At 48.2% G+C, this 26899-nt stretch overlaps 1 protein-coding gene across 4 annotated transcripts in view; it reads right to left on the bottom strand.

Annotated features, from left to right (window-relative positions):
- The window catches only part of FAM222A (family with sequence similarity 222 member A), a 56881-nt gene that overhangs the window by 11348 nt on the left and 18634 nt on the right, over window positions 1–26899 (bottom strand). For 3 of the 4 annotated variants that reach the window (XM_054528210.2, XM_024256859.3, XM_054528208.2), the window contains one exon: window positions 15271–15398. The exons of the other annotated variant lie outside the window; for it this stretch is intronic. In XM_054528210.2, coding sequence (XP_054384185.1) covers window positions 15271–15352 — 82 coding nt within the window. In that variant the 5' untranslated portion in view covers window positions 15353–15398. The remainder of the gene's footprint in view (window positions 1–15270; window positions 15399–26899) is intronic. 4 annotated transcript variants of the gene reach the window in all.

Genomic DNA, 26899 nt, shown 5'->3' with positions numbered 1-26899 from the left:
GAAGTGCTGGACGAGCTGCCGCTGCCATTAAGTTAATGTTATGGGCCTTTTACAGGTGTGTTAAATAGATGTGGTTATTAACGAGTATATTAAGCCAATTAAAACCAGCCCTTTGAGTGGGATTTAATGTTGCTAAAGGGAGACACAAGAGCGGGCCTTCCAGAAGCTGAGGAGGGGGCAGGACAGGCGGAGTGGGTTGGGGATGTGCCAGAGGGACCATGGAGCAGCGGGGAGCTTGGACTGCAACACTGCACCACAGGGCCTACTGCAGAGTGAGCCAGGCAGGGCCAGGCTGGGTCCAGGGAGAGGCGTGTGTTCTTCAGCCCTCACCATCCTGTGGGGTGCATTCTGGGGCTGCCCCCATTTGACAGATAAGCAGCTGAGGCTTGGAGAGGGCAAGTCACCTGTCCAAGGAGCCGGGAGTGGCAGACAGGAGGCTTGGAGGTGGGTTCTGCTGGCACCAGAGCTACCTCCTGGATCCCCCTGCGGTCCTAGGTTCCTACTGCTTCACTGGGCATGCCCCTGGAGAAGGGGTTCCCTTGGTGGACCTCAGCTTTCTGGACGGTAGAATGGAGCAAATTCTCGCCTTCCCATAAGAGAAGGGAGAGTGAAAGGTGTGCTAGCACACAGTAGGTGTTCACCCAGTGTCGTTTCTTTCTCAAGCCGTTGCACGCTTTGTCTACTGCCTCCTTTGTTAGGGCTCAGGGTATTATCTGTGTTGAAGTGGGAGAGCAAGGGGTGTCCAGGGCTTCTCTAGGATGGAAGGGGTCCCTGGCACAGGGCCTGGCCCCAGCTTGCCGGGGGGAGCAGCTCCACATCTGCATTCCCCTTCGCTGCCACACTCTGCCCTTGGAGGTGGCAGCCTCCTGAATGCTCAATTAACGTGACACTAATTAGCTGGTGGCAGAGGCAGAATCCCTAATGAGGTCGCCCAGGAAGGGGGGCAGGGATGGCGGCTGGGCTAGGGCAGACACAGCTGTTCTCCAGCCTCTATGGGAGGGGCAGGAGTGGCTGCTCCATACCTTCCTGGCTGTCACAGGGACCCTGCCCCAGCCCAATGACTAGGGTGGTAGCCTGAGGGCCCCTGAGGTCAGCCACAGGTGTGAATCCACGCATCCCAGTGACCAGCCAGGGAACCTCAGGGAAGTGACTGCAGCTCTCCTGATGTCTGTTTCCCATGAGGGCAGGGGAATGGAGATGAAATGACACAATGCATGTCAGTCAGCCTGGTACAGATGCTCAGAAAAGGCTGGCCACCTTCCTTCTAGCTCTTTCTGGGCCGGAACTGGCAGTGGAGGGTAGCAGCGAACAAGGGGCCCTGTACAGAGGACCCTGCCTCTCGTTCTCTAACATGTGCACACACGCAAGCTACATACATGTGCTGAGATGCTCACAATGTGTGCCCAGACGTTCAGGGACACCCTCAACATACAAAGAGAGTCAGGTGCTCCACGCACACATTTATCCACACACACCTTCCACACCCCACAGCCCTGGAGCGGCCAAAGTGGCCCTGCTGGTGGGGCTGGGGACACTTTAATCCCTCTCCAGCCTGACTTTCTTGATGCTCTCATGTGCCTCAGTTTCCCTTGCCCACTCCCTAGCTGGGCTCTGTCTTTGGGAGCCCACACCTTACTCTCTGCCTGCACCCAGGGCCCCAGATTTGTCTGTGTTTCCTGTCTTGTCCTGATGTTGCTGCCTGTCCTTTTGCCTTCAGCCCGGCCTCCTCTCTCGCCTTCTCCAGAAATAGACCTACTCCTGTCTGTCTCCAGCCATACACCTGTTGTTCTGACTCACCTACCTGTCCCGCCCCCTCCCCACCCCTGGCTCCCTGCCTGTTCCCATCAGTCTTTCTGCAGCCACATCCGTGGCTCTCTATTCTGGACACTGGTCCATTATAAGTGTTGCAGACACCCACTCTCAACTTGTGGCTTGTCTTTTTTTTCTCTCATTTTGGAAATCCTTTCTATCCTGGGGATTATATTCTCCATCATTTTCTTCGAAGAATGATATGGTTTTGTTTTCCACAGTTAGATTTCTAGTCTGCCTGGGATTCCTTTTTGGGTACGGTGTGAGGTAGGGCTCCTCTGTCACTTATTCCCTGTGGATAACCACTTGTCCCAGCATGGCATATGTCTCCCCAGTGATCTGCAACCCCTGCTTTGTCTCCTGGTCCTTGTGCTGATCCCACTGTCTCAACTTTAAGCTGTAACAGGACAAGCCCCTTCCCCAACCCTGATACTTCTTTCTCAAAAGTGCCTTGGCCATTTTTGGTCCCTTTGTTTTTATCAATTAAGTCAGCTTTTGAGTTACACACACATAAATGCTCAAGATGTAGGGAATGAATTTCTTCCATTTGAATCTCTGTCTATATGCATGACATATTTCTAAGTTTATTTAGGTCTTTAAAAAATACCACTGAATAAACTTATCTTCTCCATAAAGGCCATTTGCCCCTTTTGTCAGAGTTTCATAACTTAGAGGAAATGGATAAATTCCTAGAAAGACATCAACTACCAAGACTAACTTGAGAAATTGAAAATCTGAACAGACCTATAACAAGTAAAGAGATTGAACTAGCAATCAAAACACTACCCACAATGAAAAGCCCAGACCTAGATGGCCTCATAGGTGAATTCTACCAAGCATTTAAATAAGAATTAATTATTCACAACCTCTTCCATAAAAAAAAAGAGAGAACACTTCCAGATGAATTCTGTAAGGCCAGTATTACCCTAATTCTAAAACCAGGCAAAGATATTACACACAAAAAAACTATAGACCATATAGCCATTATGAATATAGATGCAAAAACCAACAAAATACTAGCAAACTAAATCCAGCCACTTAGAAAAAGGATTATATACCATGACCAAGTGGGACTTATCCCAGGAATGCAAGGTTGGTTCAACATCCAAAAATCAATTAATATTAATACCATATTGACAGAAGGACAACTACCACATGTTCATCCCAGTAGACACAGAGCATTTGCCAAATCAATATCCTTCATGATAAAAATACTCAAAAAACTATGAAAACTACATAGTTAACATCATACTTCATGGTAAAAGACTGAATGCTTTCCCTCTACAATCAGGAATAAGACAAAGTATCTTTCCACTCCTATTCAACATTGTACTAAAAGTTTTAGCTAGAGCAATTAGACAAAAAAAAAAAAAAAAAAAAAGCATTCATATTAGAAAGAAGTAAAACCATCTCTAGTCACAGATGACATTATCTTGTATACAGGATATCCTAAGAAATTCACTAAAAAACTATTAGAATAAAGAAGTTCAGCAAGGTTGCAGGATACAAGATCAATATACAAAAATCAACTGTTTCTATTTATTCACAATGAACAATCCAAAAATCAAGAAAATTCCAATTACAACAGCATCAAAAAGAAGACTGAGGAATAAATTTAACAAAAGAGCAAAACTCAAAATCTGTAAACTATAAAACATTGTTGAAAGAAAAATAAATGGAAAGACACCCTGTGTTCGTGGATTGGAAGACAATAATAAGATGGCAATATTCCCTAAGTTCATCTATAAATCCAATGCAAACCTCTGTCAAAACCTCAGCTGGCTTCTTTGCAGAACTTGACAAGCTGAGACTAAACTTCATGGGACTCAGAATAGCCAAAACAGTCTTGAAGGAGGAGGACAAAGTTGGAGGATTTACACTTTCTGATTTCAAAACTTAATACAAAGCTGCAGGAATCAAGACAATGTGGTATTGGCATAAAGATGGACATGCAGATCAATGGAACAGAAAATCCATAAATAAACCCTTATATTTATGGTCAATTGATTTTCACAAGGGAGCCAAAACAACTCAATAGGAGAAAGATTGGTCTCTTCAACAAATGGTGTTGGGACAGCTAGGTATTGATATGCAAAAGAATGAAGTTGGATCCTTTCCTCATGATGTACACAAAACTTAAAATGAATTACAGGCTGGGTGCGGTGGCTCACACCTGTAATCCCAACACTTTGGGAGGCTGAGGCGGGCTGATCACCTGAGGTCGTGAGTTCGAGACCAGCCTGACCAACATGGAGAAACCCTGTCTGTACTAAAAATACAAAATTAGCTGGGCATGGTGGCGCATGCCTGCAATCCCAGCTACTCGAGAGGCTGAGGCAGGAGAATCGCTTGAACTTGGGAGGCAGAGGGTGCGGTGAGCCAAGATTGTGCCATTACACTCCAGCCTGGGCAACAAGAGGGAAACTCTGTCTCAAAAAAAAAGAGAAGAATTACAGACCTAAATGGAAGAGCTAAAATCAGAAAACTCTTAAAACACAGGAGTGTATATCTTCATGACCTTGGGTTATGCAAAGCCTTCTTAGACAAAAACACCAAAATACAAGTGACCAAAGACATTGTGACATCATCAAAATTCAAAACTTTTGTGCTTCAAAGGATACCACAAAGAAAGTGAAGACAACTCCAGAATGGGAGAAAATATTTGCAGATCATGCGCCTGATATGGGACTTGTATCTAGACTATATGAAGAAGTTTTACAACTTAATAAAAAGACAAATTGCTGAATTTAAAAATGGACAGGCTAGGCGCAGTGGCTCATGCCTGTAATTCCAGTGCTTTGGGAGGCTGAGGCAGGAGGACCACTTGAGGCAGGAGTTCAAGACCAGCCTGGGTAACATAGTGAGACCCCATCCCTACTAAAAATTAAAAAATTTTCCGATCATGGTGGCATGAGCTTGTAGTCCCAGCTATTCAGGAGGCTGAGGTAGGTGTATTACCGGAGCCCAGGAGGTCGAGGCTGTAGCGAGCCATGACCATGCCACTGCCCACCAGTCAGGGTAACAGAGCAAGACCCTGTTTCAAAAAAAAAAAGAGTCCCAAACTACTGCCTGTGGGCCAAATCTGGCCTGCTGCCTGCTTTTGTAAATAAAGTCTTATTGGAACACCCATTCATTTACGTATGTCTGTGGCTGTAGTCCTGCAAGAACCGGAGTGTTAATAAATTACAAAAGAAACTGTATGGCCCGCAAAGCTGAAAATATCTGCTCTTTGCAGAAAATGTTTGCCAACCTCTGCTGTCAAGGAGTACGGTTGCATTTGTATGTTGATCTTATGTTGCTAAAGTCTTATTCTCTTGGGTTTTCTTTTTTTTTAGAGACAGGGTCTCAATATGTTGGCCAGGCTGATCTCTTGGACTCCTCCTGAGTAGCTGGGACTACTGCAACTGGGCTCTTGGGTTTTCCTATGCAGATAATTTTACTCCTTTCTAATCCTTATACTACCTTTTAATTTACTTGTCCTAGCTTACCTGTGCTGGCCACAGCCTCTCTGCAGTGTGTGGACAAGCAGTGATTCGGATCTTTGTCTCCCTCTGATTTTATCAAGCCTCAAGTTTGTTTGTAGTGGATCATGGTTGGACTCTGGTAAATGAAAGAGGCTGACTTCCTTCCTAGTTGGCTCAGAGCTTATTTTTAGTTGTTAAATCCTAAACAGCGATGAGATCTATCTGGCCTGCTCCTGGCCCTTCATCTCTGAGCCTCTGTCCTCTTGCAGGCTTGGTACCTGCGGCAGAGGCGGCCCCAGACCTTCCTTCCGTCCCTCAGGCTGCACTCAGCAACAGCTACGTAACTGAATCTGCTGTGCGGCCCTAGATTTATTTTTAATTTCATTGGAATTTTAAATCGCTTTGTTTCTTCCGTCTTTTATTAGCATCAGTGGAAGCAGTGGCACCTGCAGGAATGCTGGTGGGCAGCGGTTCACTTAGGCAGTAGCCCCAGCCTGTCAGTGTCCTGAGGGTCTGTAGGGCGGGGGTGGGGTGAGGGTGGGAATTGGGGAAGAGCTGCTCCCTGATCCTCTTGGACGACAAGCCCTTCAAAGCTTCTCATCTATCACGAGCAATATGGGTGGTGGAGTTTCTTGTCCCCTTGTGGGTATGGATATTGTAGGAGAGGCTCCCGCCCCTGGGATGGGGGCAGGTGAGGTATCTGGGTCAGCTGCTAAGGCCCTGCGGGGTCCTCTCCTTCCATTCCTATCTCCATGTCACAGCAGAGGAAACCAAGGCAGAGTCACTAACTTGTCCAAGACCATACATACACACCCCCATCAGGGCACAGCCTGTATTTGACCCCTAGACAGTCCCAAAGCCTGTGCCCTAGGGGTTCATGGGGATGGGGCAGTGTGGGCATGCTACCCTCAGCCACAGAAGAGCAGCCTGGGGGACAGAGAGGCCACATCACTTACCCAAAGTCCAGCTGAGGAGGGTGGGTGCTCATGTCTGCCTCCTGGGACAGCTGCCTTGGCTCCACCCTCCTTGGACCCTTGGACAGGGATGAGGCCCAGTCCCTGAGTACCCCCACCTCACCACCGGCCCCCATGGTGCCTCTCTGGGGCTTCTGCACAGCCTGTATTTTCAGCAGCGTGTGACTCAAAGTTTGCATATTAACTCCATAATGGGAAAGTCAAATATTTATTAATTAGTGGGGAAGGCCCTGAGCAGTTGAGATCCACAGGCTGCTGGCCCAGGGGTAGGCAGGTTCCTTTGTTTTTCTGCAGGTCACTTTTTCCAGTCACCTAGGATAGGCCACGACAGCCTGCCACCCCAACTCCTGGACCCACAGCTCATTGCAACCCACCTCCTCTGGCCCATCTGACCTTGGATCCCAAAGAAGTGAACTGTGGCTCTTTCTGGTTCCCTGGCCATTTCTCAGCATACAGCCAGACCTCATCACAAGCTACTCTGATCCCTGTTTTACAGGAAAAGGGAGACAGGGATCTCAGACTGGACCACCTCGTCCCCCTCAACCAAGCTTTTGATGTTATCATCACAGAGGGCCAGAGCTGGGTGGCTTCTTAGGTCCACCTCATCTGAGCCCTTGTTTTACAGAGGGAGGAGAACAGAAGCCTTGAGAGGCTGAACCACTCGTCCAAGGTCATGTTGCCCATAGCCTGGTCGAGACCTTTCTCTCTTGGCTGAAAACACAGCATGGCCCCAGGTCTGGTCACAAAGCCCTTCCTGTCCTGGTTCTGCCCAGGGGCAACAGGGACAAGAGGAGAGATCTGTGCCCTATCACCCAAGAACCATGCCTAGGAGGAAAGGGCAGAAGCCTCCTTGGCTTAGCGTCCAGGCACTGATTGGCAGCAGCAGGGCACCCAATTCAATTAGCTGCTTATCTCTCTTCCTGCCTTCCTGTTTCCCGTGCTCTTCAATTACAGGCAGTCACTGTCTTTTCCAATAAGTGAAGAGATGTCAAAGGATCTGAATGGGCGGGGGAAGCAGGATGTCCTTGGTGACCATCCACACTCTCCTGTTCCGGCTTTGGAGCGGGAAGGAAGGGCCAGCCCAGGTCATCAGGCCCAGCCCCTCCTCTAGCCATCTGGTAGCAGAGGGCAGGGAGTCTTGACAGCTGGACAGTAGCAATCAAAGGTTAAAAGGCACAGACCCTTTGAGACAGTCCAGCCTGGAATTTTTTTTTGCACAGATGCACGTGTACAAAGATGTTCATTACAGGAATGTTTAGAATAGTGAGAGACTAGAAACAACCTAAATGTCCATCAGGGAAGGGCTGGTTAAATGTTACCATTTTTTTTATTCCTGCAGTGGAATACAGTGTAGCTGCTAAACCCCTAAACAAAAAAGAACAGGCTGCCAATAGTAGCAGAGATCAAGTAGGGCTAAGAAGCAGAAAAAAGGGCCACTCCTGCAGATTTCAAAGTCAGCAGCGAACACTTTCCAAAAGTGAGGGGCACGCCCTGAGTACAAAATCTAAACCCCTTATTTGAAGCAGTGAAAGTAGGGGTTTGTCAGCTGGTGACAGGCTCTTCCCTTAGACCTACTTGGTTTAGAAGAGAAAAATAGGTGGGGCTACAAACCATATTTTCAGGAACCTCGGTCTGAGGAAAAAGAGGATCAATAAGCACACATAGGAAACTCTGGGTTGTATGGAAATTTTTAGTTAGCTCAGGACATGGCCCTGGCTTTTCCCCAACCTGAACCTCCTGCAAATGGACTGGGAAAAACAGATTTCCTCCTAGTAATCTAAATTGAACCAGCATAGGACCTAATAAAAATAATCTAAATTGAACCAGCATAGGACCTAATAAAAAATATACTAAAAAATGAAAGCAAGGCAAAGCATAAGTAAATTCATGGTTGGCCAAAAACACCTCCCATCAGAAGGATATAGTCACAGAAGAGATGAAGATCATAGACAAGTATTTCATCAAGAATGAAAAAATTTAGTAAGCAGTTGTTTCTATAAAGCAAAAACACAAAGAAGATATACAAGAGCAGAAGAAAAGAAAAAAAAAGCATACTGCCCAAGTAAAGGGGGAAATAGAATGAGCACAGGAGAAAAAAAAAGAGGTGCAGAAAACATAGGGAAAAAAGTGAGCAACGTAAAACGAGTCAGAAAGGTCTAATCAGAAAAAGGTACATAGGGAAGATAGGTGAAAGATAGCCAATATGTGCTTAACTGGAGTCCCCAAGGAAGGAAACTAAAATACAAGCCTCGGATCTGCATGCTGAAAGGGCACAATACTGTGTTCCAGGGAAAATAGACTCTCTATGGTCAACTCCAAGACACATCCTTGTCAAGTAACTGGACATGAAAGATATGGAAAGATCGAAATCAAATAGATGGGGGAAAATCAGCCCTCAGCTTCTCCATGGCAACATGCAATATTAGAAGACGGTAGAACAAAACCTACAAAATCCTCAAGCAAACAAAGTGAACCAGGAACTTGGTTTTTTTTAAACCCACTCAAGTAGAAAGGCAATAGAGAGACCATTCTGAATGTGCGGAAACTCCAGGAGTATTGTTCACATGAGGCCTTCTTAAGGAATATACTAGAGGACCAACTTCAGACAATGGGTGAACCAAGGCAAAAGATTTGGTAGTGAGCACTATTCTTATTAAAGAAACAAATGTGGGGATTGTGGTGACATACCAAATGCTATATTATAAGCCCTGAGAATACAGTAATAGCATCGCTAATAACAAACGAGAAAGGAAGGAGGAAAGAAGGGGACAGGATTATAAGTAGACTGATATCCTAGTCTTTATGTCAAACTCCTGGCTTCAAGTGATCCTCCCACCTTGGCCTCCCAAAGTGCTGGGATTGCAGGCATAAGCCACTGTGCCGAGCCTGATATCCTCATCTTTAATAGCCGGAATCAAAAGATATCACTAAAATTGGTGTTAGACAATAGAGTTTTGAAAATATGAAGTGAACTCTAAGAAAATGTTGTGGAGAGAGAAAATCTACCAATTTCATCATTTTATGCCTCTTAGGGAAAATAACAGATACTATTCTAAAGAAATAGAGAATTAAGGAATAGTTATACCACTAGAACAAGGCCACCAACCTTCCTTATGATTAGTAGGTAAACAAAACAAAGCAGAGAACACAAATCACACAGTGAAAGACTTTTTAGGACAACTTAAATAAAGCACAAATGACTGAACTAAGACCAGACGTGTCATATCAATAAATGTAAATGGGCTAAACTCTATTAAAAGAAAAAAAGGGCATTCAGACTGGATCACAAAGCTTAATCCAACTCTATAGTATATGAGTCACATCCAAACAAAGTAATTCAGAAAGGTTGAAATACAAGGATTGGCAAAGGCTTTAAGAAAAATGTGAATTTAAAAGGCAGAGAGTACCATTTTAACAGATAAAACTGAATCCTGGACTTTTTGGCCTGGATTCAATTTTATCTCTTAGGATATAATTCACTATGAAGATTTAAGATTATTAATATCTATGCATTAAATAACATTGCATCGCTATCCAAAAGCCAAAGAGGTGCTACAAGAAGACATAGACAGGAACATGTTAGCAGTAGGTGTCTAGTTCCTTTCTCTATCCATGACAGGTAAGTAAGGATATAGAAAACCTAATAGCCTAATTAATGGGAGATAAAATTGGTATACACCAAACTGAATCCTGAAAACAAAGTGAACACCTTTTTAAGTCCCCATAAAAAAATACACAAAGCTCACAACAATTACCATAGGTTATATCACAAAGAAAGCTTCAAAAAACTCCTAAAAAGTAGAAATAGTAGACAAGATTCTCTGATCATAAAAAACACTACCACCACCCTAGAAGTAAAACACAAGGCTGGGCGTGGTGGCTCACGCCCATAATCCCAGTACTTTGGAAGGCTGAGGTGGGCAAATCACCTGAGGCTGGGAGTTGGAGACCAGCCTGACCTACATGGAGAAACCCCGTCTCTACTAAAAATACAAAATTAGCCAGGCGTGGTGGCGCATGCCTGTAATCCCGGCTACTCAGGAGGCTGAGGCAGAAGAATCACTTGAACCCAGGAGGTGGAGGTTATGGTAAGCCGAGATCGCACCATTGCACTCCAGCCTGGGCAACAAGAGTGAAACTCCATCCCGAAACAAACAACAAACAAACACACACAAAACACCTACTACTTGTGTGGATGCATGGGATTCAAATGAGTCTTAGGTTAAAATTTAAAATATCTAGAAAATAATAATAATGAAAATACTACATATAGCTCAGAAGTGCTCAGAGACTTTGTACCCTGAATTTCTCCTTTTTTAAAAAAGATTAATGTAAAAATGTAACTCTCTAAGGGAAAAAAACTAAAAGCAGAAGGAAGGTTTTAATAAAGATAAAAGCATAAATTAATGAGTTAGAAACCAGAAAAGAATAATTACTAATAAATAAATCCTAAAGATGACTCTTTGGGGAAAGGGGATAGACAGTATCATTAGCTAACTAACCTAATGAAGAAAAACAGGAAAAAGAGCACAAAATATACAATATAAGAAATAAGGGTGAACTCACCACTTAAGAGTTGTAAAAATTATTTAGTTCAAACTAATGCAAATCAATCTGAAGACCTGGATAAAATGGATACTTTTCTAGAGAAACATAATTTACCAAAGTCATTCAAAAAGAGTAGAACAAACAATCAAACTAATTATTAGGGAAGAAATAGCATTTTCAAAGAGCTACCCACTCACCCCAAATAACTGCACTAGCCCAAACAGTTTCATGGAGGATCAACCAAACTTTTACGAACAGATAATTCCATGTCTATTTAAACTGTTCAAAGAGAAAGAAGGAAAGCCTCTATTTTCTTCATGATGTCAGTGTAACATAGCAAAACCCAACCAAAATTGTTCCCCCTAAAAAAAAAAAAGAAAGAAAACCAAAGAACAATCTCTTTGATGAGACTGAGGCAAAAATCCTAAATAACAAATTCAATCCAGCAGTATATTATAAAGAAATATTTACCATGACCAACTGGGGTTTAATCTTGAATGCAAGGATAGTTCAATATTAAGAAATCTATTATTCATATTAATTCACCGATGGGAAAAAATGTGATCATAAACACTGAAAAGTCTTTTGGCAAAGTTCAACTTCCATTCTTGATTTTTAAAATCCTCAACAAAACAGGAATAGATGGATACTTATTTAACCTGATAAACTATCTGCCCCAAAGCCAGCATTTGCTTAATGGGGAAATCTAGAAGCTACAAAGCAAGAATGTCTATTATCACCACTATTATTGTTTCATTGTTCCAGAAATAGTAGCCAACTATTAAATAAAATAAAGAAATTAAGGTATAAAATAAAATAGGGGGTAAATTTATCATTTGTAAATCATATGATAGTATAACTCGAAAACCCAAGCGCCTAAAGTGAAAAACTGTTAGGAACAATAAAAGAATTCAGTAAGGTGGCAGAAGTTAACAGCCTTCATATAAGCAACCTTCCTTTGTGGAAGAAAAGACTAGCTAAAAAAGCTAAACTATCCAGAAATAAACTTAACCAAACAATGTGGAAGATTTCAACCAGGCAAATGTTAAAACATTCCTGAGAGACATGAAAGAGAACTGTATCATGTTTTGGTGGGAAAGGCAGTGTCATAAAAGTGTCATTTCTTCCTAAATTCATCTGTAAATGTAATGCAATCCCGGTAGAAGCACAAATAGGATTTTTGTTTTGACCTAGATAAATTGATTCTATAGTTCAGACAAGAAAATAATAAAAGAGCCAAGGAAATTTGGGTAGAGGAGGAGAACAAGGAGCAACAACCTCTACCAAATACTAAAATGTACTACAGGGCTGGGCACGGTGGCTCATGACTGTAATCCTACCACTTTGAGAGGCTAAGGCAGGTGAATCACCTGAGGTCAGGAGTTCAAGGCCAGCCTGGCCAACATGGTGAAAACCCATCTCCACTAAAAAATATAAAAATTAGCCAGGTGTGGTAGCGCGTGCCTATAATCCCAGCTATTCAGGAGGCTGAGGCAGGAGAATCACTTGAACCTGGGAGGCGGAGGCTGCAGTGAGCCAAGATCGTGCCATTGCACTCCAGCCTGGGAAACAGAGCGAGACTGTCTCAAAAAAATAAAAAGTATTACAGATTGAGCACCCCAAATCTAAAATCCAAAGTATTCCCAAATCTGCAACTTTTTGAGTGCTGACATGGCATTCAAAGGAAATGCTCATTGGAGCATTTCGGATTTTGTGATTTGGGATGCTCAACTGGTATAATGAGATTTTCCAAAATTCAAAACACTTTGGTCTCAAGCATTGCTGATAAGGGCTACTTGACCTGGATATACACATGCTGCAACACGGATGAACTTATGTTATTCTAAGTGAAAGACGCCAGTCACTAGTACAGAATAGGGAAATTGTAGAGAAAGGGGAGGAGGTTGGTGGGGAGAGATGAGGTGACTGCTGATGGGTGTCGGTTTTCTTCTCGAGGTGATGAAAATGTTCTAAAATTGACTGTGGTGATGGCTGCACAATTCTATGAATATACTAAAAATCATTGAATTGTACACTCCAAATTGGTGAATGGTATATGAATTATATTTCAATAAGGCTAAAATTTTTAAACAACATAATAATTAAAACAGCACTGCACTAATACTTGAATGTATTTGGATCCATACCTCACACTTCGTACCCAATAAACTGTAAGTCATATAGAGATCATACATTTTGTTTGTTTGTTTTTTTGAGACCGAGTCTCACTCTTTACCCAGGCTGGAGTGCAGTGGCGCTATCTTGGCTCACTGCAACCTCTGCCTCCTGGGTTCAAGCAATTCTCCTGCCTTAGCCTCCTGAGCAGCTGGGATTACAGACATGTGCCACCATGCCTGGCTAATTTTTGTATTTTTAGTAGAGTTGAGTTTTCACTATGTTGGCCAGGCTGGTCTCAAACTCCTGACCTCAGGTGATCCACCTGCCTTGACCTCCCAAAGTGATAGGATTACAGGCATAAGCCACTGTGCCCGGCCTCATACATTTCTTAAAAACCATCAAATATCTGTAAGAAACCTGGGGGAATTAAAAAATAATAATCTCAGCCTGAGGAAGGACTTTCCAAGTATGAAACAAAATCCAAATGCCATAAAAGGAAATACTGATAAGTCTTACTTTCCAAACAAAATTCCTCCATGGCAGAATCAAAAACAAAAACCAACTTGGGGAAAACATCTTCAATTCATAGCACAGACAGAGGTCTGATTCCATCATATACAAATAGCTCCTACAAATCAGTAAGAACAAAAACCACCACCCAACTAAAAAAAAAAAAAAAAAAAGGAGCCAAGGAGATAAGTAGATTAGTCAAAGGAAAAACAAATGGCACAGACACGAAAAGACACTCAACCTCATTCATATAAAACTAGGTTAAAACTACACTGTAGCCAGGTGCAGTGGCTCACACCTGTAATCCCAGCTGATCAGGAAGCAGAGGCAGGAGGATGGCGTGAGGCCAGGAGTTTGAGAGTAGCCTGGGCAACAAGCTAGACCTTGTCTCCCTAAACAAAACAAAACAAAACCCACATTGTGATCCTATTGTCATTGCCCAGGTGAGCAAAACCTAAAAGTGTGATATGATGTTGTGATGGTGAGGGGTGGGGAACAGACCCTCTCACACCACAATGTGAGGTGTCCACATATACACCATCTAAAGATGTCCATCAGACCACAGCTATCAAAATGCCAAACACACATCCGTTTGATCCGGTATTTCCATTTCCAGAAATGTACCCTGCAGTTTTATCCACATCCTCGTGACACATCCAGGGTTTACCGCTGCACTGCTTGTAACGGCAACAGGTCAGTTACAGTCTAAATAGAGGACTGGCCAAATAAATTATGGGCCACCCCTGCTAGAGAAAACTATGTGACGAAAGAATGAGGAAGCTCTTTAGAAGCTGACATATAGAATAGATTACAAAGTGAAACAGTGAGGTGCAGGATAGTGTGTAAAATATGCGTGTCCACACATATTTGCTGGGGCGCACATAAAACATCTGGAAGGACACCCAGGAAGCTGACGACATGGACTCCCTCTGCGAGGGAAGCGGGTGGCTGGCCCAGAGGGAGGCTTTTGTCTATATACCCCTTCCTTCCTCCAAGTGTTAGATAACATGAATATGTTCCCTTGTCTAAAGATAAATATTTAAAAGAAAAAAAATATTTTCACATTGTAAGCATCATGCTAAATGGCAACGGATCCTGGGCTATAGGACAGAAGCAATAGGGAGGGGTGGGGACTGCGGTGACCTGGAGATGGGCATCCCTTTAAAAGAGGAAGTCATTCAGCTCTAACTGTAGCTGCAGTACAGGCACACAGGCCTATGTTACCAGAGCCTCTGTTTTTGTTTTTTTCAAGAGATACTAGAAATCCATATTTTAATGCAAATCTCCATTTCTAAGTACTTCATTAAAAAAGAAATTATGATAGCTAAAAATAACCAAATCAGAGCATTTGGGATCTTGGTCCTAGATAGTGAGAACAGACCCCTGGTCACCAGGTCTAGCTCCCAGTGAAAAAGCAAGGCCAGAGAGGGAAGGAAACACCCAAGACCACACAGCTCATGGGCCTCAAGCGGGGCCCCCATTCTATTTTTTGCTTCCATGTCATCCTACTTTAATGGTGGTAAGGGAGACAGACATGGCGAGATAATGGTGGTGAAGTTGCAGAGGTGGGGTTGGGGCATGGTGATGGTAGTGGTCAGAAGAGGCTGCTGGGAAGGAGGTCAAGCCAGAGTTGAGAGTCTTGCTCCACAGGAGCCGGCCAGACAAAGGAGTGGGTGTCATTTTGGGGAGGGAGACCATGAAGGCAGCACAGCCGGGGCCAAGGCCTGGGGGCCTAAGAGAGCATAGAGACTTTCCGACAGGGCCATGGCGGGTGGACATCCTAGGGGGTGAATGGTGTTCTCTGCCCACGACCTGCCCTGCAAAGGCTGGGGAGGCGTCCTACTCACACTTCCGCAGCTCCAGGCTCTTGCTTGGGCAGGCCAGGTGTTGGCCCGGGGGGTTCTGGGTCCTCTGCAGACAGGCCAGCATGGCTGAGCTGGGGGTCCCCAGTGGGGCGCGCTCTGCGGCAGGGTCCCTGCAGGAGGAAGATGGAGTGCTCTGTCACTTGGGGGCTGCTCCGTGTTCGCCTCCCACCATTCCCCCCTGGGAGTCTCCCTGCAACCCTGAAGAACATCAGAGACTCTCAAAGCAGACACCCATTTCCCTTATTCGACCAATGAGGGGACCAAGGCCTGAGGCATCAAGAGGCCCATCTGTGGCCTCACGGGAAGGGACAGAATCCAGGGCTCTTGAGTGGGGGCCGGACTGATGGATCAGTCATGCCCTGGCCCTGCCTGGCATCTGGATCACCTGCTCTGGGGCCTGCCCTGATGCCCCCAACTGGGTGAGATCCTCACTCCCTCCGTGCCCCGCAGCAGGCTGTCCTTCTGGCTGGTGGTGGCCCCCTGTAGCAAGTCAGCCTGAAGACCCCACCTGGTCACCTTGGGCATCTACACAGAGGGGTGCTCGGGAAATGCCAGTGGGTACATGGGTGTCCCAGGTTACTGAAGTACTGGTCTGTCTCCTGCCCAGGGTATCCTCACAGCCCCCCTGGAGGGGAGATGTCAGGATGGCGTCCCTGGGAGAACGAGGGGCTCTCGAACCTTGATCCATGCTGCACCCTGAGCCCAGCCCCAATGGGCCATCAAGGCTGCCCTGACCCGAGATCCCTGTCGCTGCCTGAGCTCCTTACCCTGAATGGGAAGGGCAGAGGCCTGTGCCCTGCAGGGCAGCAGCTCAGATGTGGCTGCACACAGGTCCGTGTGGTACCTTCCCCAACAGCCAGAGCCTGACATTCACACAAACACTTGCCTTCAGCTTCCCCAAACCCACTCTCCTGCAGAGAATGTTTCAGGAGGCCCAGGCACATTCCTGAGAGCCCAAAGCCCCTGACTGGCAGGGTCAGAGTGGGCCTGCCTGTGAGGGCCCCATGGGAGGGTGGCGGTGGGAGCTTACCTAGAGGTCCCTTCCTCCCTTCTTGCTAAGGAGAAGGCAGGTCTCAGGGTGAGCTCAACCCCGGACACCCCTGATGTCCATCTACCCGGGCACCCTATCCCTACCACCTCCTGACCTCCCCCAGTCCTTAGCAGCCAAGCAGGGTCACCTCAATCTTTATGTTGGTTTTAAAAAAGAAGAAGAAAGCAGAGGGGGTGTTGAACGGGAAGAAAGGGAAGTTATTTAATACTAAACAGGTGTCTGGAGTCCTAAATTCTGCCGCTTTCTTCTAATAATGAAGTATTCATGAGGAAAAGCCTTTTTTCACTACTTTCTTAAGATACTAATTTCACAACAAGCTCCTTGTTACGGTGCAATTATTCCAATCTTGTATTTCCCGGAGACGGTTGCAGCCTCCCGTCTGTCCTGGCCTCTCGGCAAATGAAAGACAATCGCGTAACCACCTTTCATTATGCCCTATTTTACTTTCAGCAAAGGTACCCTGAAAGAAATGATTTCCTCTGAAAGGGACTTTTATTCAGTTTCAAAACCAATTTTCTCCTATTACTGTCTCAAGAAAAAAAAAAAAAAGAGCGAGAGAGAGAGAGAGAGAGAAAGTGGGGGATGGAGGGGAGGGGAGGTGATTCTCACCGCCCCCTCCCCAGTCACCAGCCTTAACACAGAGACGCAATAAAAGCTGCAGTATCCACTTCCCGGCTTTGATTTCTGGTAATTTTAAAATAGGCCATTACAATCAGGCAGAAATTATACAGTTTAAGAAGGGAATGAAGTGGGGCTTATTGCAGGGATGAAAGTCCCTGACTGCAGGAAGGCAGTGCTGCTCCTCTCCTCGGGGACTTGGGACGTAAGCAGGTGGCGGGAGCAGGCCTGACTCGGGCCCGCCATCACCACAGCCTTGGACACCAGCCCTGGAGGACACGCTGTGCATGTGGACAGGGAGGGCTGGGTGTGCACACACACCCTGGTATACACTCACCTATGTACATATGTGTTTGCTGTATGACATGTTCCTCTGCACTTACAGGCACCCTCTCACGCACACTCAGGTGGTCTACGAGGACTCACAGTCGTGTGCAACCTGGAAGGTAAGAGGCCTGTGGCAACCTCCCTCACCCTGGCCTAGCCTCTTTCTGTGGCCCCTGCTCCAGGGCAGAGTCCATCTCTCGCCACTCTGACATAGGGGTTGAGGGAAAGGAGGGAGATCCGGAGAAAGCCAGTCCAAGACTTCTCCCTCCACAAATGGGAAACCCAAGCCACAGCGGGCAGTGGCCTGCCAGGCAGGGAGTGGCTGGGTGCACTTACCCCCTCACCACTGAGCTTGGCTGCACCCAGGCCAGTAAGGAGGGAGGTCAGAGGCTGGTGCCCTGTGGAAACCTGGGCTGGAAGCCTGGAACCTCCTTACCTCCCAGCACACGCTGTGTGACCTCGGCTGGGCTAATGACCCTCTCTGGCCTGTAACAGTGGCTCCATGATCCCTATGGGTACTCCCAGGTCACTTTCTTCCAGAGTCCTGGCCATGCCCAGCCCTATCTCCAGCCTTTTACTGGGTGCCAGGGGTCCAGAAGTCCAGCCCTTCTCTAGGTGCCCTAATGCCCCTTGGGCCATACATCCCACATGCTTTGCAGTTGAAAAAGGGTGGGTTGGGGGCTGCAATTGTTGGGGAAGGGGCAGGTCGCCTATTCTGGAGCCTCCTGGGACCCCATCAGCTCCCTTCCCAGCGGGGCTCTGGTTGTCAGCGTGCTCTTATGGTGGATGCCAGGCAGTTCTGGGAGCTGGGAGGGGTCACCTGACTGAGCTCAGGGTGCGGGGGTTTTCAGGGTGTGATGGTGTCCAAGTGTAGGCCTCAGCTTTGGCTCAGCTTCGCCAGGGCAGCTGCCTGCATCCTCCCATTCCTTGCTTCTGGAGGGCTACAGGCAGCTTGAGAGATGCTCTTCACTTAAAGAAGAGGGACTTTTTTCTCTCTGCACCCCCAGTTCCCCCAACTCACTGCCCATTCTCCCAGGAACCCTGTGTCCTGCCACTGGGGGCATGTGGTGGGGTGGTGGGGTGTCCTAGGAGGGAAGTGGGGAGGAGACCACCACCTCCAACTCCTGCATCATCCCCATCATCTGTAACCAAGACGGTCAAATCCCCCTCCTTGCCCTTAAAACCTCTCTGGCCCCGGCGTGGAGCCCAGCCCTCTTTGCCCACCACACCTCATCTCTCTCACGGCTCCCCCTGGCCCTCCTTCCAGCCAGGCTGCCTCACACCTCCAGACCTCTGTCCCTGCTGGTTCTCCTGCCTATGGCACCATGACCCTGATCCGTTCAAACTCAGATCTATCTTCAGACCCTGGCTCACCCGTCCCTTCCTCTAGATATCCACCATCTCTGCTCTAATCACACCGAGGTGTAATTGCCAATTTTCACATCTCTCTCCCTCCGCTGGACTGTGTTTCTTAGGGGTAGGGACCGTGTCTTATTTATCTGTCTCTCCCCAGTGCCTGGCAAGAGTAATCGTTTACTAAATAGGTGTTGAATGAATGGCCGAATCAATGAATTGGTTATTGTCAGATAAAGTGATCTAGGCCCAGAGAAGCCAAGCGTCCCAAACAAGGTCACACAGCAAGGCAGGGACAGGACTGGGGCATGCGCCTAAAACACTCATGTTCTTTCTGTGACCCCATCTTGCCCCCTCCCTGCCTGGCATCATCCCATCTGCAGGAGGCCAGCCTCTCAGAGCCCCCGCCTGGACTCATTACCCTGCTGGCCAAGCACCATCCAGGGAGCACTGTTCATTTTGAAACCCTATCTGCAAATCAGACTGTTTATAAGCTCAAGGTCTTTTGTGACTTTAATAAAAAAGGAGGGGGGGGGCAGGGAGGGGAAAAATGTCGCATGCCTCAATGATTAGAATGCTTGGCACCTTCCCTGACATGGGGGCTGATAAGACGCCTTATCTCGGAGACACCCGAGGAAAAGGTCCCCTCCACCAGATAACGCCCCCAGCTGTCGATGTGTCCTTTCATAGCTGAGGATTTAGATAAAGGAAATGTGACAGGGGAGGGGAAAGGAAGGAAGGAACTTTCCAGGTCCGAGGAGGAATTGAGTCTGTGATGCTCGCCTTAGCAGAACAATGAATGGGAGGAGGCTGTCTCTGTTTTTATGAAAAGAACAGGGATTTGGGGCCTTGGGCCCTGCCTGCCTTTTGTCATCTCGCCCTTGCCTGTCTGGCTGCAGGGGGCATCAGGGAGCCCACGGGCCAGTGGGAGGGGAAGCTCTGAAAGAGCAACACGCAATTTGGGCTCTTAACAGTGGTGAGCATGTATTGACTGCCCTGTGTACCAAGCCCATGTGCCTCCTCCTCGTGGCCTCTGTGGCTCCATTTCACAGCTTAGGAAATGGCCACAGAGAGGGGAGGCAATCTGTGCAAGGTCACACAGCTTTTAGATAGGAGAGCCCAAGGATCCAATGCCAGTCGGACCCTCAGCCCCACACTGTACAGCAGCTCCATCGTAGTTGGGGGCCCGTCAGCCCTCAGCTCCCAGTCAACTGGGCAGGGAGGGATGGAAGCAAGGGTCTACTTCTCCCCAGGGCCCAAATCCATTTTGATTCTACTGTGGGAGGGGCTGGGATCACAGAAGGAAGGGGTGAGAGGAGGGGAAGGGCTCCCAGAGGCCACTTATTCATCCCATAAACATTCAAGGAGTGCAACTCATGAGGCCAGCATTGGGCAGAACAACACTGAAATGAGTAAAGCCCAGGCCTTGCTTCTTACCCGCCCATTCATTCATTTAGGCAGCAAACACTTCCCAAGCATCTTTTGAGGGCCAGCCCTGTGCCATGTACTGGGAGGACGGAAATGACTCAAAGTGTCCTGCCAGAAAGGAACATCTAGCTAGAACTGACCTCCCACTAAAAATGAATGTTCCTGACCTCTCTCTGCCTCCAGCATTTTCCTAATGTGGCAGGCACCTGGAACTTTCCCTCATGTGTCCGCAGGTCAGCAGTCTGCCCCTTGCCAGGCTAGGCTGACCCCAAGGCAGAATAGGAGGACACACCTGGCTTCACGGCAGGGCCCTGAGGTTGTCACCCCGGGAAAGCCATGGGCTGCACCCCTCTGAGCCCCCATTTCCTCCTCTACCTCCAATCCCTAGAGCCACCTACCTGGCTTCTATGGCTCCATTCAAGGCCAAAGCCTAGCTGTGATCTGGAGGGGAAGGTCATGCCAGGCCCTTCTTGGTGTCCAACAGGACTAGTTCAGAGAAGAGAGTTGGCCCCAGAGGCCTCTGGGTTGTACCTGCCAGGCAGGGGCCAGGCACTGGGGTTCTCACTTGGCTGGGTGACCTGGAGGAAGTCACAGCACCTCTCTGAGTCTGTTTCCCAAATGAACCTTTATGGGGAGTGGACCAGCTGATAGTATGAGGGCCATCTAGCTTGGACATAAGAGGATGTGACCATTTGGTTTTCAAACTTAATCCAGCTGTGTGCAAGGTGTGGGGCAGTCCCTGACCTGTGGGCATACAAAGGGGCTCTAGATTATAGCCCTTGTCTTTGAGGGACTTAGAATCTCGAGCAGGGACAAGATAGGAAGCTGGCAAAACCCAGCAGTTCATCATGCAAGGAGTAGAGTAGATGGTTCAGACTCTGAATTCCCTTTCAGGAAGTGAATGAGATGCCGGCCACTCCTCAGGGCCTCGCAGCCTTCCTGGGGGTGGTGGCAGGATAGGTGGGTGGTGAGGGAGCCCTCCCACAGTTCTCACCTCCATCCCTCTGGCTGTAATTCAAGTCTCTTCACGCTGCCTGGCCACATAGCCTGCTCCAAAGGCAGATAGGAGCCTGAAGTGGTGGTGGGAGGCTCAGGCCCCGGGAAGAGAATGAATGCTGGATTGGGAATACTAGGGTCAGACCCTGGTGGTGTGGCCCTAAACGGGTCACTTCTCTGTGTTGGTTCCCAGCACCACAAGCTGAGCAAGTAGAAAGCCTCAGAAAGTCCAGACCTCTCTCAATAGCGACGGGCAGCAAACCTGCTTCTGGCCAGGAAGAGTGGAGGGACCCTTGCCCAGCCCAGGAATGTCCTCAGGAATCTAGGTGCAAGCTTCCCCCAACCCCCTTTGGGGCTCCCACGACAGGAAGATCCACTATCTGTCTCTTTCCTCTCCTCTGTCTACATCCCTGTCCCTAGCTCCACCTGCTTCCTGTCCTGATGTCTCCCTTCTCCTTCCTGCTGTCTCTCTCTCTCCTCTCCCTTCCCGACCTCTCTCCCTTGCTCCTTCCTCTCTCTCCCACCCCACTTGTCTCAGCAAGGCAGCCAGAGTGGAAGCCCATCCCCACCTCCCTCCTGCTGCTCCCTCCCCCATCTCTGTTCTGAGCCGGAGGCCTTCCAAGGGACCCTGTTAATAATTAAATGTTAATCTAAAAAGCAATTTGAGCTGCGGCTAGGCAGATCTGGTTAGAGATTACATTAGCATGGAGGAGGCGAGGGTAATTTTCTTTAACCCCTCTCCTGATCTCTCAAGCCGGGGATTCTTCAAGTCACACCGGCACTGCTGATTAAACTGGCACAGGGCTTGGCTGTGGATAAGGGGCCTGTGAAAAGTGATTATTTCCCACTGCCATTTGGGCCTCAGCACCAGAAGGGGATTTTTACTTTTTCTTTTTTTTTTAAGGTTGGGGGTTGGGGAGGTACTGTCCCCTTGAATAGGAGGCCTCATCTTCTGCCAGGATTACCACTGTATCTGCCCCCACCCCAGCAGGCCAGGGGCTCTCTAAAATGCTGCAAATCTGGTCACAGAGCATACCTGGCTCTTTGGTTTCCAGGACAAAGATGCCAGTCCCCTGCCTGGCTCCAACACCCCTCCATTGTGCCCGGTTCTGGGCTGGGCACTGGAGCCAGAGATGCTGGCAGTTCTGAGCCAAAGGGGAGATCAAAAAGTAAAGTGACAATCACCAATTCTGGCTAGCAGCCAGAGTCCTGAGGTGGGCTTCCCTCTGCACAAGCCTCTCACCTGCACACTTGCAGGCTTTGGCCCACGCAATCCCAAGAGCCAGGAAGGACTTTTGAGCAGAAGGACTGCTCAAAAGCCCTTTCTGGCTCTCTACCCCTTAAAACTCAACTCGACCTTCAATTGGAGTCCGGGTTCCTGAGGGCTTCTCCAAGACATACAAGGTGCATAATAAATGTTTGATGAATCATCAAATGACTAGAGTCCCATGTGGCTCTCCTTGATCCTTCCTCTATGGGTTCACGGTGCTACAGCAGTGCCTGAGCACAGGAGCCCTCAGGAAAACGTCTCCTGAGCAAAGGATGGGCAAGAGGCTGTCCTGGGGAGTCGGGGCAGGACGGGCCTCAGGAAGTGTCCTACTGGGACACAGGGCTGGGGTCTGGGGGTTAGGCGGCCATGCCTGGGCCTGTCAGCACCATGGCCAGCTCCCGGCGCAAGAGCCCTGGAGAAAGGGGCGGGGTACAGCCTGAGAGCGTAGTGATGTCAGTCGCCATGGGAACTGACAACTGCGATGTGCCTCCGTCAGCACTCCAACCACTGGGGACGACATGACAGATTAAACACCAACTATGTGCCAGGCCAGGCCCTGTGCTAGATGCTGGGGCAGTGACAGACCCTGAGTGGATGGGAGGCATCAGAGGGGTAAATTACAAGGCAGGGAGACAAGCGGTGGCCATGATGGGGTCACCCTACCTGGCCTGGGGGGGTCATGATGGAAGGACACACCAGCTGCCTCATAAGCAGAGTGACAGTGTCTGTCCCCGACTTCACATCCGGATGTCTGAGCTTTACACTTAACTCTGTGAGCTTAGGCAAATCCCTCCCTCCTCTCTGAGCCTTAGTTTCCATGTCTGCAAAAGGGGTTAATTCCTTACAACAAAGTGCCAGGGTCCTTGTGGTAGCTGCCTAAGTGGTACCTGTTGTTAGCATTGTTTATGGTCGCTATCAACAGGTAAGGAGGAAAAAGCTAGGGGAAGGGAAGGATCCCACAGAAGGGACTGCACAGGCCACCACATGGAGACTTGAGAGAGAGGAGCAAACAGAGAACATGAAGGAGCTCCAGGCTGCTGGAGAGCAAACGCTTCTGGTGAGTCACTGAGAGCACCTCACCTGTGCAGGGCCAGGCAGGGACCCCCCAACCTCAGGGCGGGGAGATCTGTTTCCTCTGCACTAGTGCTAGTTCAGGACAGGGACTCAGAGAAGGTGCCGGAAGGAGAGGCAGTCATTGCCACTGGCAACAGGCCTGGCTGGCCCTCTCCCAGAGCCATGGACCTCTGAGGGGCAGTTTCACTCTTCCCAGAGAGCCAGGGATCCCAAGGTGCAAAGTTTGGAGCCAGGGGCAGGCTGAGCCTCTGTTCTCCTAGTTCCAGCCTTGGCTCTTTAATGAAAATTATCAGTCAAGTAATACTCCATCATCACCTTCCAGCAAAGAGTGAGTGGGGAGATCTGAGAATCGATACTGAACAGCTTCAGTACTACGATGCCATAATGGGGCTGTGAGCTCAGCCGAAAGCCCCCCGCCCAGTTTTTTTTGGAAGTGGTCATAGAATCTCTCTGGAGAAACAACATGGAAATGGAGACCAAAAGAGGGAAGGAGGGATGCCACCAGATGACACTGGGATCCCGGAAGACGGAACACTGTGTGCAACGGGCAAAGGTAAGACCCACAGTGGAGATGGGAGGGGCCCGGTATCTCCAGCCTTCCTCCCACCTATTCCCCCAGTCCCTGCACCCACAGTTCAGGGTTAAAGCAGGCAACGGGGAAGGAGAAAAATCTAATAGTAAGAGCAATAATAAGAGCTAGCTTTTATTTTTAGTGTTCTCCATGGGCTCAGTACTTTACAGACGTCACCTCACATAACCCATGCCACAACCGGGAGAAAGACATGATTGGCGTTGTACCCATGAGGAAACAGAGAGGGAAAGGAGCTGTCCAGGGCCACGGGGTTGGTTGGTGGAGCAGACAGGAAAGCCCCACGGAAGAGGCTGGCCTGGGCCAGACAGGGTTTGAGGATTCAGGCCCCAAGGGACGGGGAGGAAGAAGACTGGGTCCTTGTGCAAGAATGGCCCAAGAGTGTTTAAAAGACGGAGTGGCCCAGGTCGGGGGAGGAGAGTGGACAAAAGTGGCTGGCAAGGGCTGGCCTTAGCTTTTAGCCCAATGGTAAGATCAATAGATGCTTCTGGGGATCAGGCTGGGGCAGAAATGAATGGAGCCTTTGAGGCAGGGGTTAGGAAACAGGACAGGACACTCGGCCCAAATGACAGTGCCACCACTCCACATCCCAGAGTTCATGAGCTCTCTCAATGTTTGTTTTATTTAAATCTCCAAGAGTCAAACGCCACTCACCACCCATGTGTGGGTCAGTCTCCAGCTTTCCACCTCTGCTGTGAGTGAGGGTAGAGGGGCGTCGTGCCTCTAACCCCTCCTATGGTCAGGGAGCTTCCTCCATGTCATCTGGCCACAGGCACTGTGATTTAGAAAGTGCTGGAGCCAGACTGCCAGGGTTCAACCCCCTCCCCCATCATAGCCTAGCGGCTGATGGTTAACTCTGGGGAATTTTCTTTTTCTTCTTTGTGCTTCTCTGTATTTCTAATTTTTCCACAATGAACATGCATGACTTCTGGTTTTTCTTTTTCTTTCTTTTTTTTTTTTTAAAATAACTTTTCAAAAGGGATTTCAACCTCTGACCACCTGGAGACAGGCGACTGGTGCTCATTGTAAATGCACTGACATGACAGGGAACAGCTGCTGGGGAGGTGGAGATGGTGCGGGGAGAGACAGGAAGCCCCAGAGGCTTGGAAATCCAGGAGCCACAGGAAGCAGTGAGCTTTCTGCGGAGCCAGATCCGGTGAAGCTAATTCACCAGCAGGTCCGGCAGTGACTCTTCTACAACAGATTCCTGCCCGTCCCTGTGCCCCATCGCCCCCCTGCTACCAATCTCCACCTCCAGGGAGCCAGACCAAGCCTTTCTGTGTGTAGCACCCATCTCTCCTGCTTAGAGCTCACCTAGTGGCTTCCATGGCTTTTTTTTTTTTTTTTTTTTTAGACAGGGTCTTGCCTTGTCACCCAGGCTGGGGTACAGTGGCATGATCATGGCTCACTGCAGCTCACTCCTGGGCTCAAGTGATCCTCCTGCCTCAACCTCTCAAGTACCTGGGACTACAGTCGTGCACCACCCCACCCAGCTAATTATTATTTTTTGTAGATGTGGGATCTTGCTATGTTCCCCAGGCTGGTCTCGAACTCCTGGCTTCAAGCAACCTTCTCACCTCAGCCTCCCTAAGTGCTGGAATTATAGGTATGAGCCATCCCTCCCGTGGCATTTCTAACAATATCCTTGAAGGACCTCTGTGAATCCCTTTCCCAATGTCTATCTGCACTGTCCCTGTCCCGGGCTGATCCTGCTCAGACACACTGGCTTGCTTTCTGGTCCTCTCACAAGCCAACCCCGTCCCCACCCCAGGGCTTTTGCACTTATGGTTTTGCCTCTACCTAAATACCCTACACCAGTGCTGTCTGATAGAAATATGTAATAATGGGGGCCAGGCGTGGTGGCTCACGCCTGTAATCCCAGCACTTTGGGAGGCCGAGATGGGCGGATCACGAGGTTAGGAGATCGAGACCATCCTGGCTAACACGGTGAAACCCCCTCTCTACTAAAAATACAAAAAATTAGCTGGGTGTGGTGGCGTGCGCCTGTAGTCCCAGCTACTCGGGAGGCTGAGGCAGGAGAATGGCGTGAACCCAGGAGGCGGAGCTTGCAGTGAGTGGAGATCACGCCACTGTACTCCAGCCTGGGCGACAGAGCCAGACTCCGTCTCAAAAAAAAAAAAAAAATATATGTAATAATGGGAGCCTCATATGTAATTGTAAATTTTCTAGCAGCAAGAGTTAATTAAATTTAGTAATATATTTTATTTCACCCAATAGATCCAAAATAGTATCACTTCAATGTGTAATCAATATTTAAAAATTCCTGAGATATTTTATGTTCTTGTTTTTATCCTAAGTCTTTGAAACCTGGGATGGATTTTACATCTCAGTTCAGTTCAGACTTGCCTCACTGCAAATGTTCAATGCCACCTGTGGACAGCGCAACACCACACTGTCCCCAGTACACACCACTCCCCCACTCTCCATGCCAGCTCCATTTCCTCATTCACACCTCAGCTCAAACATCACCTCCTCCGAGAGACCCTCCTTGACCACCTGGTCAAGCTGGCAACCTTCTGCCCCGGCCATTGTCCCATCACCACAGCAGTTCTTTCACTGTCATTACTGCTCTGAAATTATCTTGATGAATGGTTTAGTGTCTGTCTCTTCCACTGGAGTGCCGGTTCTACTGTGTCTGCACAATGGGGCACACAGTAGGCACTCAGGGTGGCAGATGGTCAGGAATGGAGGTAGGGATGATGGGCCTGGCCTGAGGCCCTTGTCCATCTACCTCATCCCAAATTCTACTCTAGGTGATGAGATGCAGCAGTGGAATGTGTGTGTGTGTGTGTGTGTATACACGTGTGTGGGGAACATGTCCTGCGTACACACACACACACACACACACACCTCCCCCCACCCACCTCCCCTCCTTCTGAAAAGT

The sequence above is a fragment of the Pongo abelii genome, chromosome 10 (genome assembly GCF_028885655.2).
Source record: "Pongo abelii isolate AG06213 chromosome 10, NHGRI_mPonAbe1-v2.0_pri, whole genome shotgun sequence".
Taxonomy (NCBI): domain Eukaryota; kingdom Metazoa; phylum Chordata; class Mammalia; order Primates; family Hominidae; genus Pongo; species Pongo abelii.
Note: the sequence above shows the minus strand (reverse complement) of the source record. Positions and strands in the feature narration are given on the sequence as shown.